Source organism: Triturus cristatus, chromosome 3_2 (genome assembly GCF_964204655.1).
Source record: "Triturus cristatus chromosome 3_2, aTriCri1.1, whole genome shotgun sequence".
In the NCBI taxonomy this organism is placed as follows: Eukaryota; Metazoa; Chordata; class Amphibia; order Caudata; family Salamandridae; genus Triturus; species Triturus cristatus.
This window is the reverse complement of record NC_140584.1, coordinates 78,544,331-78,561,757: the sequence shown is the minus strand read 5'-3', so window position 1 is coordinate 78,561,757 and position 17,427 is coordinate 78,544,331. Positions and strand designations below refer to the sequence as shown.

General features: G+C 38.3%; 1 protein-coding gene across 1 annotated transcript in view; it reads right to left on the bottom strand.

Moving 5' to 3' along the window:
- The window catches only part of LOC146856836 (uncharacterized), a 32,790-nt gene extending 21,349 nt beyond the window's left edge, over positions 1-11,441 (bottom strand). The window contains exons 1-2 of the mRNA XM_085646997.1: positions 8,239-11,441; positions 894-7,774 (exon numbers count right to left, since the gene is read on the bottom strand). Coding sequence (XP_085503123.1) covers positions 894-6,551 — 5,658 coding nt within the window. The 5' untranslated portion in view covers positions 6,552-7,774; positions 8,239-11,441. The remainder of the gene's footprint in view (positions 1-893; positions 7,775-8,238) is intronic.
- Positions 11,442-17,427: the final 5,986 nt, after the last annotated feature.

Sequence of the window (17,427 nt, the reverse complement as noted above, 5' to 3'; positions counted from 1 at the left end):
AAAAATATTTTTTCTACAAAATTGCAATGGTAATCCAGTAAAATGGTAAAATTATTTTGTCCAGATCTTGCCAAGTCTCTCTAAAATTTAGGTTTCAGAAAGATTAGATAGGAATTTGCTAAATCAAAAGGCAAACGTTGTTTGAAAATCAATTGGGAATCATTACACAGTGTCCAGCCTTTTTCACATTTAAGATAAACTGTGTAATGTCCAGAAGTAACAGTAGGTCCATCATGGAAAATTATTGCAACAGTTACAAAAGTTTTTCCTGAAATTGATAATTGCTGTCCTGTAAACTTCTTTATTAAAGTATCCAATTTTGAACCATCAGCTCTACATCGTTGCATCATTAAAATTACATACTGTCCGTATTCCCTTAAAATTAATGTTGAAAACATGTCAGAATTACACTCACCACATTTCATGCTATGATTAGCATCTTTAACTAATTTTGCAAAAGTGACTGTTTTACTCTCTGGCAATGTCAAATAAATAAACCTTTCATTATCAACAATAGAGCCACATATATTATAACAATTTTCACAACTATGTTCCCATTTATAAGAGAGACCAAAAAAAATGTCAATGGGAACTCCTTCTTCTTCCACTACCTGAAGAAAAAACAACAAGAATTCCTGTGCGTCTTGCTGTACATTTTGAGAAAACTGTGTTCGTCCTGAACATACATCTAAAAGTTTTCTAATGTCAGTAGCACTTTCTATTTGAGTTTTATCTTTACTCAGCTTTTGAAAAAGGAGACTGAGCTCTGAACAGAATCTTTTTCCCTGATTTACTATTATCTGCTCTTGCAAACTTTCCAGATAAAATACAACATTCAGCACTACATTAGCGTAGCAGTTGACACCAGAGCTATTTTCAAAATGACATCCTACAACCTGTTCTTCATTTTCCTTATTCTTTTTGCTTGCAATTACATCACTCCTCTTTTTTTTCCTCTTCTCTACATCTTCATTACAGATATTCTCATTTCTCCTTTTACGAGAAACTACACGTTTCTCCAACACAGGATACTGACCTAAATGAGGAGCATAGGTTCTTCTTAATCTATTATACTCCTTTACACAGTTTGTATCAGCACTAACTTTTGAATCATCAAAGTCAATCATGAATAAACCTGATAATGTTTTGACTCGTGACAAAGCTACATATGCCATACCTTCTTTGAACACAGTTGAACCAATGTTCACAAATGCACAATCTACAGTCAATCCTTGAGACTTGTGGATAGTTACAGCATATGCTAGTGAAAACGGAAACTGCTTCCTACGTACATATAAGTCTTTCACAAGCATGAAACGAACTGAACAACGACAAATGTCTTTAACTTCCTCTATCTGATCAAATTTTATTTTTAAACATTCAATTCCATCTTTTTTCTGATAATTAATAAAACCCACAACTCTTCCCATCGCTCCATTCACTAAGCCTTTTTCAACATCCAAATTTCTCCTTAAAAACACTCTACAGTTCATGCAAACATATAGATTTTTTTCTAATCCTGCTGTTTTGGAGATATTCTTCTCTAGTGAGTCCAATTTATTTTTCAGTTTGCCTGTTACTGTGACAGTAATTCTTCCATCCTCAATTTTGTCCACTGCTTCCAATTTCATGATGTCTTCATTTTCCAATTTCAAAAGCTCCTCATTAAATATTGAGCATTCACGTAGAGTTGGCATTAAGCAGATGACACTTTTGTTTTCTGCAATATTCTTGTATATTTTCTCTGCAACTATTTCTTCCTTTGGAAATAAGTTATGTAACAGCCGACTCTGTAATGCTTTTTTGCCAACTTCTGTGAGTAGTCCAATTCTGATATCTTTCAGAATACTTCCATATTCTTCATCGTTTGCTTGCCTCATATTAGTTGTAAGTTCCTTGTACTCAAAGAAGGACCAAATATTTGTATTTCCAATGCTTCCCAATGACTTCTTCGTGTCTTCATGTGTCACAGTATTAAACACTGGTTGTCCTTTAACTGGAGTAAGTTGCAAAAGATCCCCAAAAACTATGACGTGTTTTCCACCAAATAACACGTCATAGTCTGTCTTCAAAATTTGCTGCATTCTTAAATGCACAAAGGCAAGCATTAAGTTTGATACCATGCTCACCTCATCAATAATGAGAACTTGCATCTTCTTCAATACTCTTGACACTTCTAAGGATGCTTCTCCAGTTAGCTTGTTGAATTGTATTTTGTTCTCATGCTCCACTGGTAACATTAGCAAACGATGTAAGGTGATTCCTTTTATGTTATATGCTGCTAACCCAGTTGGAGCAGTAACCACACAAGACAAAGTAGAATCCGTTTTTTGCTTTAGGTAGCTTCTGATGACTTTAATTAGGAAACTTTTTCCAGTGCCAGCTTGTCCGCTTACATACATCCTGATTGGATGAAATGATGTGCATGAGCACTCTTTTTTGATATGTAGAAATCCGTGATCAATTTTGTTTTTGATCTCTTCATAAATTTGTTGCTGCTCTTGATTCAGTTGTCTTTCCAAATTTTCTAAGTCTATAAATTCTTCTTGAGCTTGATTCATAGCCGTTTCCACTTCATTCATGGCTATTGATGCTTCATTTTCAACGATTGGTTGTCCTAGGGGATCTTGACTGTATGTTCCTGAACTTTGGCTGTCCTGAGAACTGTCTCTAGCTATTTCTGCTGCAATTGTAGTTTCCTGTTCAATTTCTTCATTTAACATTTGCAGATAAGTTGAGAATGTACTGCATTGTATGCTGTCTTTGCAAGCATTAAAAGAATCTTCATAGCTCTGGAATTCTCCCAGTAGTTCATCCTCTGTACGCCATGGTTTAAACAACTGTAAAAGAGCCAAGTAGTAAAATTCTTTCTTGTCGGTAGTGTCGCAACTCAGCTTCCGGTGATTTATCAAACTTCCTTTGGTTTGCTTCACCAAACATCCTTCTTCACCAACAACTTTATATTTTCCACTGTTGATGTCTTCTGCAGCTTTCCGTGAATAAATGTAGTTCTGCAGCACTTCATAGAGACACATGTTCTCCAGATGATGACTTCTCTTGGGATAATATGTGTCCAACATGTTTGTTTTCAATATGTCTGTACTTTCTGGGTCATTCTCAGCCAAATATTCAATTTCTCCAACAGATTTCAGTACCCGATTTCTCATTGCTGCAAGGCCTAAACTTGCCCAAATTATTCTTCTTGACTTCGAGTAGAGACTTGCAGAAGATAACCTATCTGAACATTCGTAGGATCCAATTTCTCGATGCGATAACATCTTCAAACTGAAACTGTACAGCTTCTTACTGACAGTCTTCTCGTGAGAAATCTCTTCCCACATTTCCTTCAATTCTGTTTTTTCTGATTTCGTAATGTAAGACGTTACATATCGAGCAACAGCAATGGAATTGTCAGCAACATACTGTATATCCATGTTAGCGTTCCACATGGATAAAATGACTGGGTTGTAGTCATTTATATTTTTTGATTCTTCTTTTCTTTTAAGGTTGTAGGTATTCTTAGGTGATTTTCTTGTGATAGTATGTCTCACAGCTGACATAAAACTGTTGACTCTTCCATTTGTAAGAACAGGTCTAGGAAATCCAAATCGACATTTAGTGTAGTATTTTTCTTTGCTCTTGTATTTCCGTCGACAGTATTTTCCACACCGATGACTTTGGAAACGTAGAACTTGCTCCTTTAACTTGTTCTCTTCTGTGCTTTTAGGTATAGCACATGTTGCATATTCTTCAATGTAAGATAACACTGCTTCATCAGTATCTGTTCCAAACTTTGGGGCATCCTTGATCCACAGCAGCATATGAATATGAGGAGCACCTCTTGCCTGGTACTCTTTTCTCCAAAAGAAATCCACTACTTCTCCAAGGGGTGGATTTTTTTTATTGCAGATGAAGGACATCATAGCCTCAAATCTATGATTGAAATATCTGCAAACATTAACCGGATCCAATGAGCACAGTTCTCCTGCTGTCTTGTATTCGATGTTTTCAATGTTTGAATTGGCCTCTCGTAGAAAATCCAGTAAATCATCCCAAGCGTACTCGGCGCAGCTTAGGGTAAGGAACCATGTTGGTGTTCCTAAGTTGCGTAACATGCATTTTAGTTCACCATGGCGTCGGTACCAATATTCATTTGTCCCACGCTGACAAGCCATCAGATTGATCAGTTGTGTTTCCAAATGATCATCTCGGTGCTGCACTTTCTCCATAAAATCCTTAGCAGACACATTTTGTAAATGTACTCCACTTTTTAAAATGTGATTTACTGCATAAGACAGTGCAGACAAGTCGCTTTCAAATAAAAGATGGAACAAATAAGGGATACTTTGTCGAAATCTGGGATCTTCAGCATATAGTCTTGTAGTCCGATACTCAGAAGCTGGAATCTGTTCTGGACGTTCATCGTATCGTCCTCCTTTTCCTGTAGGAAACAGCTGGGGAAAACATCGAGCTTCCAAGCTCTCCTCCCATACACTCACGGGATTTCCTTTTGCTTTCTTCATCTGAAAGAGATCAATATTGTCTCCCATAACTTCTTTCGAATGGAGAGGATGTATGCTAAAATGTTCATAAATTTCTTCTTCCTTTGACTTGTCCACTTTTTCAATTTGTCCAGTTGGTGTTTCTGTGTCTCCTTGTAAATCTTCTTCTTCTTCTTCTTCTTCTTCTTGTATATAAATTGATTCATACCATTTGTTATTTTTTTTCAAATACAAATTTGCTCTTTGTACTTTCCGCACATCTACCAGCTCCTGCCAAATCTTCTTATTCTTTGTAGGGACACCATTAACCAGAATAATTAATGGTTCAGTTTCCAAAGTATCTGCATCAATAGTTTCCATATTTTTTTTCAAATCCAAGGGCAAATACACCACTCTACCTTTTAAACCTCTCAGTAAATCTGAAGGAGGTAATTTACCAGTTTTGGGCTCCATACGTACTATGGTCTGGAACGGATGAACACATTGAATGAGTATAGACTCATATGTATTTAATTCAGAAAGTTCAGCAGGAATAGCATCCAATTCTAAATTATTATGTACAGCTCTGGTCGGCATTCTATTTTCCTCTAACTTGTTGTAGCAGTATTTACAAATACGCTGATCTTCACCCAATTCAAAACAATTTTCAAGAAATATATATGTGGCAAAATCCATCCACTTATAATTATCTTCATTTTCACTCTTTCTGTAGAGATCAACATTCCTAGTTTGTTTTCTATAATGAGTTCTGCGGCAACAAATACAAGTAACATTTGGTCTTTCATTAGAGACTATTGCAAATTTTGTTATGTGATCATTAAATGTGTTACTTACAGAGGGTTCTACATTCTCTTCCACTTCTGCCTCATTTACTGTGTCCTTCTCTGCACTGTTTTCTTCAGGACCAAAGTAACAAAACTGAATTTCATCAACAACCTTCTCTACATCTGATACCGTTCCTCGGAACAGAGCCCTATTCAATTCATTTAACTTTATTGCTGGACTTTTGGCAAAATACAACCGTCTCACAAACTTTCTCATTTCAGTATGATGAACAGCCAGCATCCTAAAATGATGGAAAACACTATTGCACACTTTTCTAGATAGACAAGCAAGAGAATGACCCTGCAAACCAGTATTCTCTCTCACTCTGCATGGATCCAGACTTTGAAGCACCTTAATCTTTTGTTTTACACTTTTTTTACTATATTCTCTTAGAAACTCTCGAAATCTGTCAATAGATTCCTGACGCACAGTGCAAATACTACTACAATTCCAAGTGTACACTGGGGCTTTAGGACGTCTCCCCATTGCCTCATCTGCCATCACTTGTACCTCATCTCTTGGAACCATTATCTCCTTCTCCATTATGCAACCATTTTTTACTTCGTATGAACGACCTCTGGTGTCAACTGCATGCAGCAAACTATTACTTTGAAAATAGCTTTCTTCATTAAAAAAAGGTTCACTACTTGAACTATGCATCCACTTTCCTAAAAACACTTTACAAAAGTTTGTTCTGTTCACTACTCTTTTGCTTTTGCTTTGTGATTTCAGTACATTAACCATTTTATCTAATGTACGCATCCTATTCAAAATTAATATGAATAGTTTCCTTTTTAATTCTAATGCTTTTGCTGCAATGGCTTCAATTTCTTTTTTTCTCTTATAATATTTAGCCTTTTGCTTATATTTCTTTATATCCTTTATCAAATTGGACATAACTCTTCTCTGAAACATTTTTCTACGTATCTCTTTAAATGCTGTTTTTCTGTTTATGTTAAACTTTTCAATTGCAGAAGGTATATTTGCATTAACTAAATCCTCAATTTTTTGCTGTTCTGTAGGTTTTGTTACATTTTTCCGAGAACAGACATTTTGTACATTTTTGTTTGTTTTCAATATTTTGTTTAGGAATTGTTTTTTTTGCTTACCAGAAGATTTTTTCTTTTTCCCAACATCAGCATCTTCTACTAACTTTGGTCCTCCAGTTGTCCTCAAATATAGTTTTTTTTTTAGCGTTTTTTGAACTCGAGATTTTGTAGGCATCTTAAATTTTGTTCACTGTTCTTCAGCAATACCTGAAAAAAACTAAAAAAAAAAATCCTTTATTGTATTTAAATATATTACTACATTTCTTTTCACAACAGTCACAAAACGAAATTTCTTTGCCATTTTGAATGCACACAAACTGCTCTTTTTTTAAAATTTATTTAAATGCACATGTCCAAGCTTTTTTTTTTTTCAGATCACCACCGTGTGTATTCTCTGTGACTGCCTACACTCCAGCAGGGGCAACCAGCCTTAGTGATGCTGAATATATTTGCATTACAGACTTAAACCTGAAAACCCCACTCGCTTCTAATTACTGTGCATGACTATACATGGCAAGCACATGGGTGTGTGCTAAGCCTCTGCTTTTTCCCCCAAAAATTCGCTCCTCTTTTCCATCTACTGCAACTGTGAAATCACCAGAGGAAGACGCAATAAATTTCTGCCTATAATTCTTCTATGCACACAGAGTCATGTTATCACATTAGTGCCAAAACGAAATTTCTTTGCCAATTTGAAAGCACACTTACTGCACTTTTTTTTTCGGGCCAAGTGAAAATCTCTTTTTACACTTTGAAATCACTTTTACAGACTGACACATTCTGAAACCTTTTTTTTAAATTTATTTAAATGCACATGTCCAACCTGTTTTTTTTTTTCATTCCACCACCGTGTGTATTCTCTGTGACTGCCTACACTCCAGCAGGGGCAACCAGCCTTAGTGATGCTGAATATATTTGCATTACAGACTTAAACCTGAAAACCCCACTCGCTTCTAATTACTGTGCATGACTATACATGGCAAGCACATGGGTGTGTGCTAAGCCTCTGCTTCTTCCCCCAAAAATTCGCTCCTCTTTTCCATCTACTGCAACTGTGAAATCACCAGAGCAAAACGCAATAAATTTCTGCCTATAATTCTTCTATGCACACAGAGTCATGTTTTCACATTAGTGCCAAAACGAAATTTCTTTGCCAATTTGAAAGCACACTTACTGCTCTTTTTTTTTCGGGCCAAGTGATAATCTCTTTTTACACTTTGAAATCACTTTTACAGACTGACACATTCTGAAACCTTTTTTTTAAATTTATTTAAATGCACATGTCCAAGCTGTTTTTTTTTCAGACCACCACCGTGTGTATTCTCTGTGACTGCCTACACTCCAGCAGGGGCAACCAGCCTTAGTGATGCTGAATGTATTTGCATTACAGACTTAAACCTGAAAACCCCACTCGCTTCTAATTACTGTGCATGACTATACATGGCAAGCACATGGGTGTGTGCTAAGCCTCTGCTTCTTCCCCCAAAAATTCGCTCCTCTTTTCCATCTACTGCAACTGTGAAATCACCAGAGCAAAACGCAATAAATTTCTGCCTATAATTCTTCTATGCACACAGAGTCATGTTTTCACATTAGTGCCAAAACAAAATTTCTTTGCCAATTTGAAAGCACACTTACTGCTCTTTTTTTTTCGGGCCAAGTGATAATCTCTTTTTACACTTTGAAATCACTTTTACAGACTGACACATTCTGAAACCTTTTTTTTAAATTTATTTAAATGCACATGTCCAAGCTGTTTTTTTTTCAGACCACCACCGTGTGTATTCTCTGTGACTGCCTACACTCCAGCAGGGGCAACCAGCCTTAGTGATGCTGAATGTATTTGCATTACAGACTTAAACCTGAAAACCCCACTCGCTTCTAATTACTGTGCATGACTATACATTGCAAGCACATGGGTGTGTGCTAAGCCTCTGCTTCTTCCCCCAAAAATTCGCTCCTCTTTTCCATCTACTGCAACTGTGAAATCACCAGAGCAAGACGCAATAAATTTCTGCCTATAATTCTTCTATGCACACAGAGTCATGTTTTCACATTAGTGCCAAAACGAAATTTCTTTGCCAATTTGAAAGCACACTTACTGCTCTTTTTTTTTTGGGCCAAGTGAAAATCTCTTTTTACACTTTGAAATCACTTTTACAGACTGACACATTCTGAAACCTTTTTTTTAAATTTATTTAAATGCACATGTCCAAGCTGTTTTTTTTTCAGACCACCACCGTGTTTATTCTCTGTGACTGCCTACACTCCAGCAGGAGCAACCAGCCTTAGTGATGCTGAATGTATTTGCATTACAGACTTAAACCTGAAAACCCCACTCGCTTCTAATTACTGTGCATGACTATACATGGCAAGCACATGGGTGTGTGCTAAGCCTCTGCTTCTTCCCCCAAAAATTCGCTCCTCTTTTCCATCTACTGCAACTGTGAAATCACCAGAGCAAGACGCAATAAATTTCTGCCTATAATTCTTCTATGGACACAGAGTCATGTTTTCACATTAGTGCCAAAACGAAATTTCTTTGCCAATTTGAAAGCACACTTACTGCTCTTTTTTTTTTGGGCCAAGTGAAAATCTCTTTTTACACTTTGAAATCACTTTTACAGACTGACACATTCTGAAACCTTTTTTTTAAATTTATTTAAATGCACATGTCCAAGCTGTTTTTTTTTCAGACCACCACCGTGTGTATTCTCTGTGACTGCCTACACTCCAGCAGGGGCAACCAGCCTTAGTGATGCTGAATGTATTTGCATTACAGACTTAAACCTGAAAACCCCACTCGCTTCTAATTACTGTGCATGACTATACATGGCAAGCACATGGGTGTGTGCTAAGCCTCTGCTTCTTCCCCCAAAAATTCGCTCCTCTTTTCCATCTACTGCAACTGTGAAATCACCAGAGCAAGACGCAATAAATTTCTGCCTATAATTCTTCTATGCACACAGAGTCATGTTTTCACATTAGTGCCAAAACGAAATTTCATTGCCAATTTGAAAGCACACTTACTGCTCTTTTTTTTTTGGGCCAAGTGAAAATCTCTTTTTACACTTTGAAATCACTTTTACAGACTGACACATTCTGAAACCTTTTTTTTAAATTTATTTAAATGCACATGTCCAAGCTGTTTTTTTTTCAGACCACCACCGTGTGTATTCTCTGTGACTGCCTACACTCCAGCAGGGGCAACCAGCCTTAGTGATGCTGAATGTATTTGCATTACAGACTTAAACCTGAAAACCCCACTCGCTTCTAATTACTGTGCATGACTATACATGGCAAGCACATGGGTGTGTGCTAACCCTCTGCTTCTTCCCCCAAAAATTCGCTCCTCTTTTCCATCTACTGCAACTGTGAAATCACCAGAGCAAGACGCAATAAATTTCTGCCTATAATTCTTCTATGCACACAGAGTCATGTTTTCACATTAGTGCCAAAACGAAATTTCTTTGCCAATTTGAAAGCACACTTACTGCTCTTTTTTTTTTGGGCCAAGTGAAAATCTCTTTTTACACTTTGAAATCACTTTTACAGACTGACACATTCTGAAACCTTTTTTTTAAATTTATTTAAATGCACATGTCCAAGCTGTTTTTTTTTCAGACCACCACCGTGTGTATTCTCTGTGACTGCCTACACTCCAGCAGGGGCAACCAGCCTTAGTGATGCTGAATGTATTTGCATTACAGACTTAAACCTGAAAACCCCACTCGCTTCTAATTACTGTGCATGACTATACATGGCAAGCACATGGGTGTGTGCTAACCCTCTGCTTCTTCCCCCAAAAATTCGCTCCTCTTTTCCATCTACTGCAACTGTGAAATCACCAGAGCAAGACGCAATAAATTTCTGCCTATAATTCTTCTATGCACACAGAGTCATGTTTTCACATTAGTGCCAAAACGAAATTTCTTTGCCAATTTGAAAGCACACTTACTGCTCTTTTTTTTTTGGGCCAAGTGAAAATCTCTTTTTACACTTTGAAATCACTTTTACAGACTGACACATTCTGAAACCTTTTTTTTAAATTTATTTAAATGCACATGTCCAAGCTGTTTTTTTTTCAGACCACCACCGTGTGTATTCTCTGTGACTGCCTACACTCCAGCAGGGGCAACCAGCCTTAGTGATGCTGAATGTATTTGCATTACAGACTTAAACCTGAAAACCCCACTCGCTTCTAATTACTGTGCATGACTATACATGGCAAGCACATGGGTGTGTGCTAACCCTCTGCTTCTTCCCCCAAAAATTCGCTCCTCTTTTCCATCTACTGCAACTGTGAAATCACCAGAGCAAGACGCAATAAATTTCTGCCTATAATTCTTCTATGCACACAGAGTCATGTTTTCACATTAGTGCCAAAACGAAATTTCTTTGCCAATTTGAAAGCACACTTACTGCTCTTTTTTTTTTGGGCCAAGTGAAAATCTCTTTTTACACTTTGAAATCACTTTTACAGACTGACACATTCTGAAACCTTTTTTTTAAATTTATTTAAATGCACATGTCCAAGCTGTTTTTTTTTCAGACCACCACCGTGTGTATTCTCTGTGACTGCCTACACTCCAGCAGGAGCAACCAGCCTTAGTGATGCTGAATGTATTTGCATTACAGACTTAAACCTGAAAACCCCACTCGCTTCTAATTACTGTGCATGACTATACATGGCAAGCACATGGGTGTGTGCTAAGCCTCTGCTTCTTCCCCCAAAAATTCGCTCCTCTTTTCCATCTACTGCAACTGTGAAATCACCAGAGCAAGACGCAATAAATTTCTGCCTATAATTCTTCTATGGACACAGAGTCATGTTTTCACATTAGTGCCAAAACGAAATTTCTTTGCCAATTTGAAAGCACACTTACTGCTCTTTTTTTTTCGGGCCAAGTGAAAATCTCTTTTACAGACTGACACATTATGAATCCACCATGTGTAACTACAACAAAAACAATTCCCATTTCTATTATTCATTTCTTAAGTTACCACATACATCCCCTCTCAAACTGTAAACTCACCTTTAAAATTAGTTAGTTGTGAAAGAAATGTGTCACTCAAACAGCAGATTATCAGAGCCAGGATCTCTGTTCTGTACACCTCTCTCCTCTCAGCAGAACCAGATAATGGCAAACTTTCCCTCTATTTTTCCACACATATACATGTAAGTTTCAAATCTCAGTGCTTCCCCCTTTTTTTCAAATGTAATGACACATTTCTATTGGTTGAAAACCAACCCTTTTCCAAAAGTACCCTGCCCCCAACTTGACTTCTGCCTAGTACCCTTCCCCCAACTTGACTTCTGCCTGCTACCATAGCAACAGCTCATGGAACACTGCTGTGTGCAGTTAGGTCAGAAGTTCGACACACAATGTTTCAATTCCACAGAGCAAGAGTGCTTGACTTTTCAATCCTAACTGCAAATCCATAGTACTGTTCTTTGGTTACACATTTTTTTGTACCAATACAAAACATGCTTCTATTAATTTTCACATACAGCCTAGTTTTTTTTCTAGAATGGTATGAAACAGCCAATCAGTTCTTTTTGTTTTGTAAAAAATATGTATGCCTCCATTTCCAAACTGTCTTTCTTTTCATATTGCCATTCTACTGAAAGACACCTCCTGAGTGCATCCAGTTCTCCTTTGAAGATGTTCACAGTGTGGATTGTAGGGCACAGCTATGTCTTCTGGAGTGAAAAGTTTGCAGAGAAAACAGATATGGTGAGAGACCTTGCTTTGCCAAATGTAGACATTAAATGGATTGGTCAGAGAGGGTTAAAGTGGCACCAATTGATGCCATTGGTGAAATCCTTCATGCAAATCCAACACCCTGACCTCATAATAGTGCACTGTGGTGGCAATGACCTAGGCACTTTGACTGGGGTAGGTCTGGAAATGCTTATGAAGGACACCTTTGCACAACTGTTTACACTTTTCCCTAAAACTGCCTTTGTGTTTTCCAACATATGCCAAAGGCAAAAATGGAACTGGTCCAATCATTTCTGTCCACAGATTGACAAAGCAAGAAAGCACGTCAACAAATCTGTTTCTGCTTTCCTCCGTGACTATGGTATGGGTGCCATTTACCACAACAACTTGCGTTACGACATGCAAGACATTTATAGAGGAGATGGTGTGCACTTCAATGATGAAGGGAACAGAGTCTTCCTCTTGAACCTTAGACTCTGCATCGGTACTTACTTGTAGGTACCACTAAAAAAATGACTCCATAAACACAACAGCTCTTTTTAGAGCTCCCTAATTTCTAAACTCTTAAATCTGATTTTCATTTATTTATTTTTATTTTTTTTACCTTACGCTTACCGTGAGCTTACCGTACGCGTACCCCGTGATTTTTTTTAAAATCAATAAATGTTTTTTTTGTACTTTTCTGTCCTTCTTTGACCCCCTTACAATTGTTAGGGGGTCTGTAACTCTCCTCATTGCCCCCTTTCCTTGTTTTCACTCTTTTTTTTCAGAGTGAAATACACAAAATGGCGGCCGCCGCTTCCTGGTTTCGGCCGATTCGAATGTTTACTAAGATCTAAGAGCCAATCAGAATCGCGCTCGCGCACGCCACCGTACGCTTACCGTAAGCGTACGGTAAGCGTACCGTAAGCTGGCTCAGATATATATATTGATTTAAAGGCTATTTTCTCAAAATCTACTGAACTGATTTACACCAAACCTACAAAAGGCACTTCCTTGACCTACGGACTACCTCTCTGCCAAATTTCTAGTAATTCTGTTCAGCCGTTCGGGCTGTAGGTCGTTCTAAAGGTCCTATGGAAAAATGCATGGGAAAAACGCGTTTTGGGACCCCCCTTTTATCTCAGCCCCCGCTTGACGGATCCCCCCGAGACTTTCAGGGTAGGAGCGGACCGTAGCGCCCCACCTATTTTGAGAAATTCGCGAGGATTCGTCGACCGGCGCCAAAGTTATTCAAAATAGAATGTTGAGGTTTTCCTATGGAAACGTGGTCCTAACTATAACTACCTACTGGCGACCGCCAGTAGGTAATATATATATATATATATATATATATATATATATATATATATATATTTATTTATGTTATCCAACAGATGATCAAAATAACTTCACTTTCTGGGCATCAACATTGGGGTGAGCTAGTCACATCTCTGGACATTATTTATCCAAGTCCATCCCGTATGTAGCAATAGTTTATCAAAATTTCTCCAGCAGACCGTAGCTTGCTTCCATGACCAGGGTGTGACATGGCAGCGTGCAATGCAATATATCTGCATGAACGCCCTAATAGACCAATTTGTTTGACTATATCAGCTCTATAAATCATCTTAATTTCAGTCGTCACATTCAACCAAAATGGGCATATCACCCTACACAGTATCATCATGTATAGCAGGGTCCCCTCTTTCTGTTTATGTCCACAAACAAATGACTCCCGCACTCCCAATCTTGATATTTTATGGGGTGTAAATAGGAGTCTGTGTTTCAAGTGAAACCATATCTGCATAACCATGGAAAGATTTTCTCCTTAGATGACAATTATTAACACTTTCCTCTGTGCCATTGTTCACTGGAAGATGTGAACTCCATGTGTATTTAATTGAAGTTTGTGTGGGCAGGCTACAGTGTTATAGTGCCCTACAGAACAGAGAGAATTTCCGTTATCCAAGTATAAACACTGTGTCTAGGATGATGTGTGAGTTTAAATTAGTCATGAAATATCCGTGTACTAGAAGTAACTAAAATTTGCCTTTGTCCACTAGGTACCTCCAAATTACAAGCCATTTTAAACTAAAAAGGACAGGCAACAACCAAACATGTAGATACAGACAATCTAAAGCAAAACTAGTAAATCCTTTTCATATGTATTGTTCTTGTATTCAGATTCTTCATGTGAAAACATAAGCACAGCCAGCGCGTTTTACTTTAACAAAGGGTTCCCCAAGGCAACTTTATCCATCCACTAATGTCTGTCAATCTGGATAAGCAAAGAGAATCAAAAGACCAAGGTGCAAGATAAACAAACATAGTTTCTTGTGCCAAATTACATGGAAAATTCAGTCAGTAAGTTCGACCCAAAGATCAAACACGCTGTGAAGTTAAAAGATGTATTATTCCACAGCTTTACAGTCAGTCAATCCATCCGTGTTCGGTGGAGCATTCACAAGTCCAACATCATTCGAAACCAGTTCCAACTTTACAAGCCATAGATAATTAATTTAATTATTTACACAGTTCTGACTAATTTGATGTCTTTGAAAGTACGGTGGAATTCTGGTATCTTAAGTCTCAGTCCAACCTTTCACTTACCAAGTCTAGTGTAGACCTGGCTATACACAGCTTTTGATAATAATGGAAAGGACCTAGCCCTTCTGCCCAATGACAGAACCTGGGTAAAGAACAAGAAACAAACAACAATAGCTCGGTTGGACTCTTTTGTTAGTCAATCAATATTAGCAAATCAATGTAATTCTCTCTCTTGACATATTGACCTCTTTTCTTCTCCATAATAGATGTTATGTATCATATATTGACAAAGCAAGTGCAGCCGGCGCCATGCTTAAAGGTGCAGTGGTGTGCAATATTTATAGTGATACTTGTGCACAATTGGGGTGTATTACAATTACATAGAAATCAACGTTAAATATGTATTCATTGATTACTGTTCACATATAATTAAAATGTCGACACAATTTACAAGGTTCTCTTTAGGACATACAACCTGCCGCTTGGAACAACACCTCAAGTCAGTGTGCTTCATACATGTAATGGAGTGGTTACAGTAAGTTGGCCTCAGGATCCCAATTTGTTAGTACCAAGGAAATGAGCCCCTAATACGACCTGTGCAGTCGTCAACCTGCAGCGTTGAGTGCTCGGTATGTCTGCAGCAAAACACTAAACTGACTGTACTTATATTGATTGGTTAACAAAAGAGTTCAGCGGAGCAAGACCAAATAAAGAGCATGGTCATAATTGTCTTTCACTTGTATAGCACATAGCTGGCTTGATTAATGAGAAGGTATACAATTTCAGCATTGTCCCAATCATCATGAACTTTAATATAGCATTTGGTACAGGTTACAATTCGTATGGAGTAATTTTGCTTCCCTTATTGAAAGTGGTAGGTTTTGAAGGATCTTCTAAATGAGAGAAAATTAGTTCAGAGATGCAAATGTACCAGGGTGGTGGTCCTCAGTACAGTAGATTTGTAGGTTAGAAATGTGTTTCAGTATGCCATGCCTTTTTAATTCTAAGTTTTTTCACCTTTGAAGCAAGAACCCTAGCTGGATTGCAAATATGAAAGCTATCTTTCAAATGCTTTAGTTCAGGATCATTGACTGTCTTGTGGTTCTGATTTTTTTTCGTACAATGATAACCACTGACGTTCTTTCAACTTCAGTGAAATATGATCCATACTGTGATTCCTACCATAGCCCTGGAAGTAGAACCCTGAACGACAAGCACATTTCTCATATTTAAATTTGAAGTACCAAACCCAATGATGTTGTAGCAGTCAAAACTCAATTTACAGAAAACAAACATCCAAAAACCATTAAAGCAAAAAAAAAATACACAATTTAATTTGGAAATAAATATTTGCTTTAATCCCATGCCAGATAAACTTGAAAAACACTCAAAATAAAATATATAAAACAGGCGAGGCATGTGTCACAAGTTCTACTCAGCGAATGTACATTTAACACACATGATTAACTCAATTAATGCACAATTAATGTTCAAGAACATTTGACATAAAGTGTAACTTTCTATATAACAACACGATCAATTAGGGGTTGTGGCCAAGCGCTGATGCAGTAGGACGTAAGAAATAGAGCTCCTGGCTGACAAACCCCTCATTTAAGTAAATCCTGCGTAATAGTAATCCCCAGAGAGACCCCTGGAGCACAGAGGGACCTCTGGGACGACGAGCTGCTACTGGAGAGCCCCTGGACTGACTGAAATGCTTGAAACGATGAGCTGGGGTCGAATTTCCTGAACTCCATGCTGGCGGAGCTAAGATGGTGGGTGTGTGAAACTCCTGGGTCAGCAGAGACCTCGGAGCGGCACCACTGAAGACCTTGCAAAGTGGGGCAAGCCTATGGAGGCCCTCAGCGGCACATGGTGATGGAGACTGGTGATCCCCCATACCTAGCTGATCTGCTCAAGTGGTGTAGAGCTGGTATGGGCTGATGACTGGGCCGCTGCTCCGGTAAGGAGGCATCCAAGATCTTTGCATATCTCAATCACAGGGAGGTGCAGATAGCACTACTACAAGACACACACCTTATTGCTAAGGAGGGAGCCGCGCTGCAGTGTAGATGGAGGGGAAAAGCCTATTCCAATGACTATTCTGCCTTCGTAAGGGGGAGACTGGTGTGGATTAAACCCAGAGCCCATTTCAGCATACCAGACATCTGATAGACACAGAGGGCCGAAATGTGGTGGTGACCGGTAGTCTGAATGGCTGTGACATCACTATAGGTAACATTTAAGGTCTAAATAAGGACCAAGTGCTCTTTCTGGCAGGAATCTCAAGAGTACTAGCCCCGCACCTTGTGGGTCCTACCAAGCTGGAGCAGACTATAATTGTGTGGCTGATCCTGGATTAGAATGATCCCATCCTCCACTGAGGGAATCACCGGCTGTTCGGACAGCCAGAGCATTTGTAGAATGGCAGACACAATGGGGCCTCATTGAACATGGAGAAAGCTGCATGGGGAGAGAGACTATTCTTTTTTTTCACACTTACATGACTTACATATGAGATTGGATGCTGTACTTTGCATGTCTGATGTGCATAACCTGGTTATGACTAGTGAATATCAATCCAGGACGATATCTGGTCATAACCCCTCACTACTTGGACTGAACTGGGGACGGGACATCATACTGATGTGGCGGCTGAAACCAGATGCCCTAGAGGACTTGGTTTTTAAGTACTCCATAGGGACAGCTCTTAGGCAAAACTCTACTGAAAATCTTGAGTCCATTGATGGAACAGGACACGTTTAAGGCAACAATTAGGGGTATTTCTGAATCAGT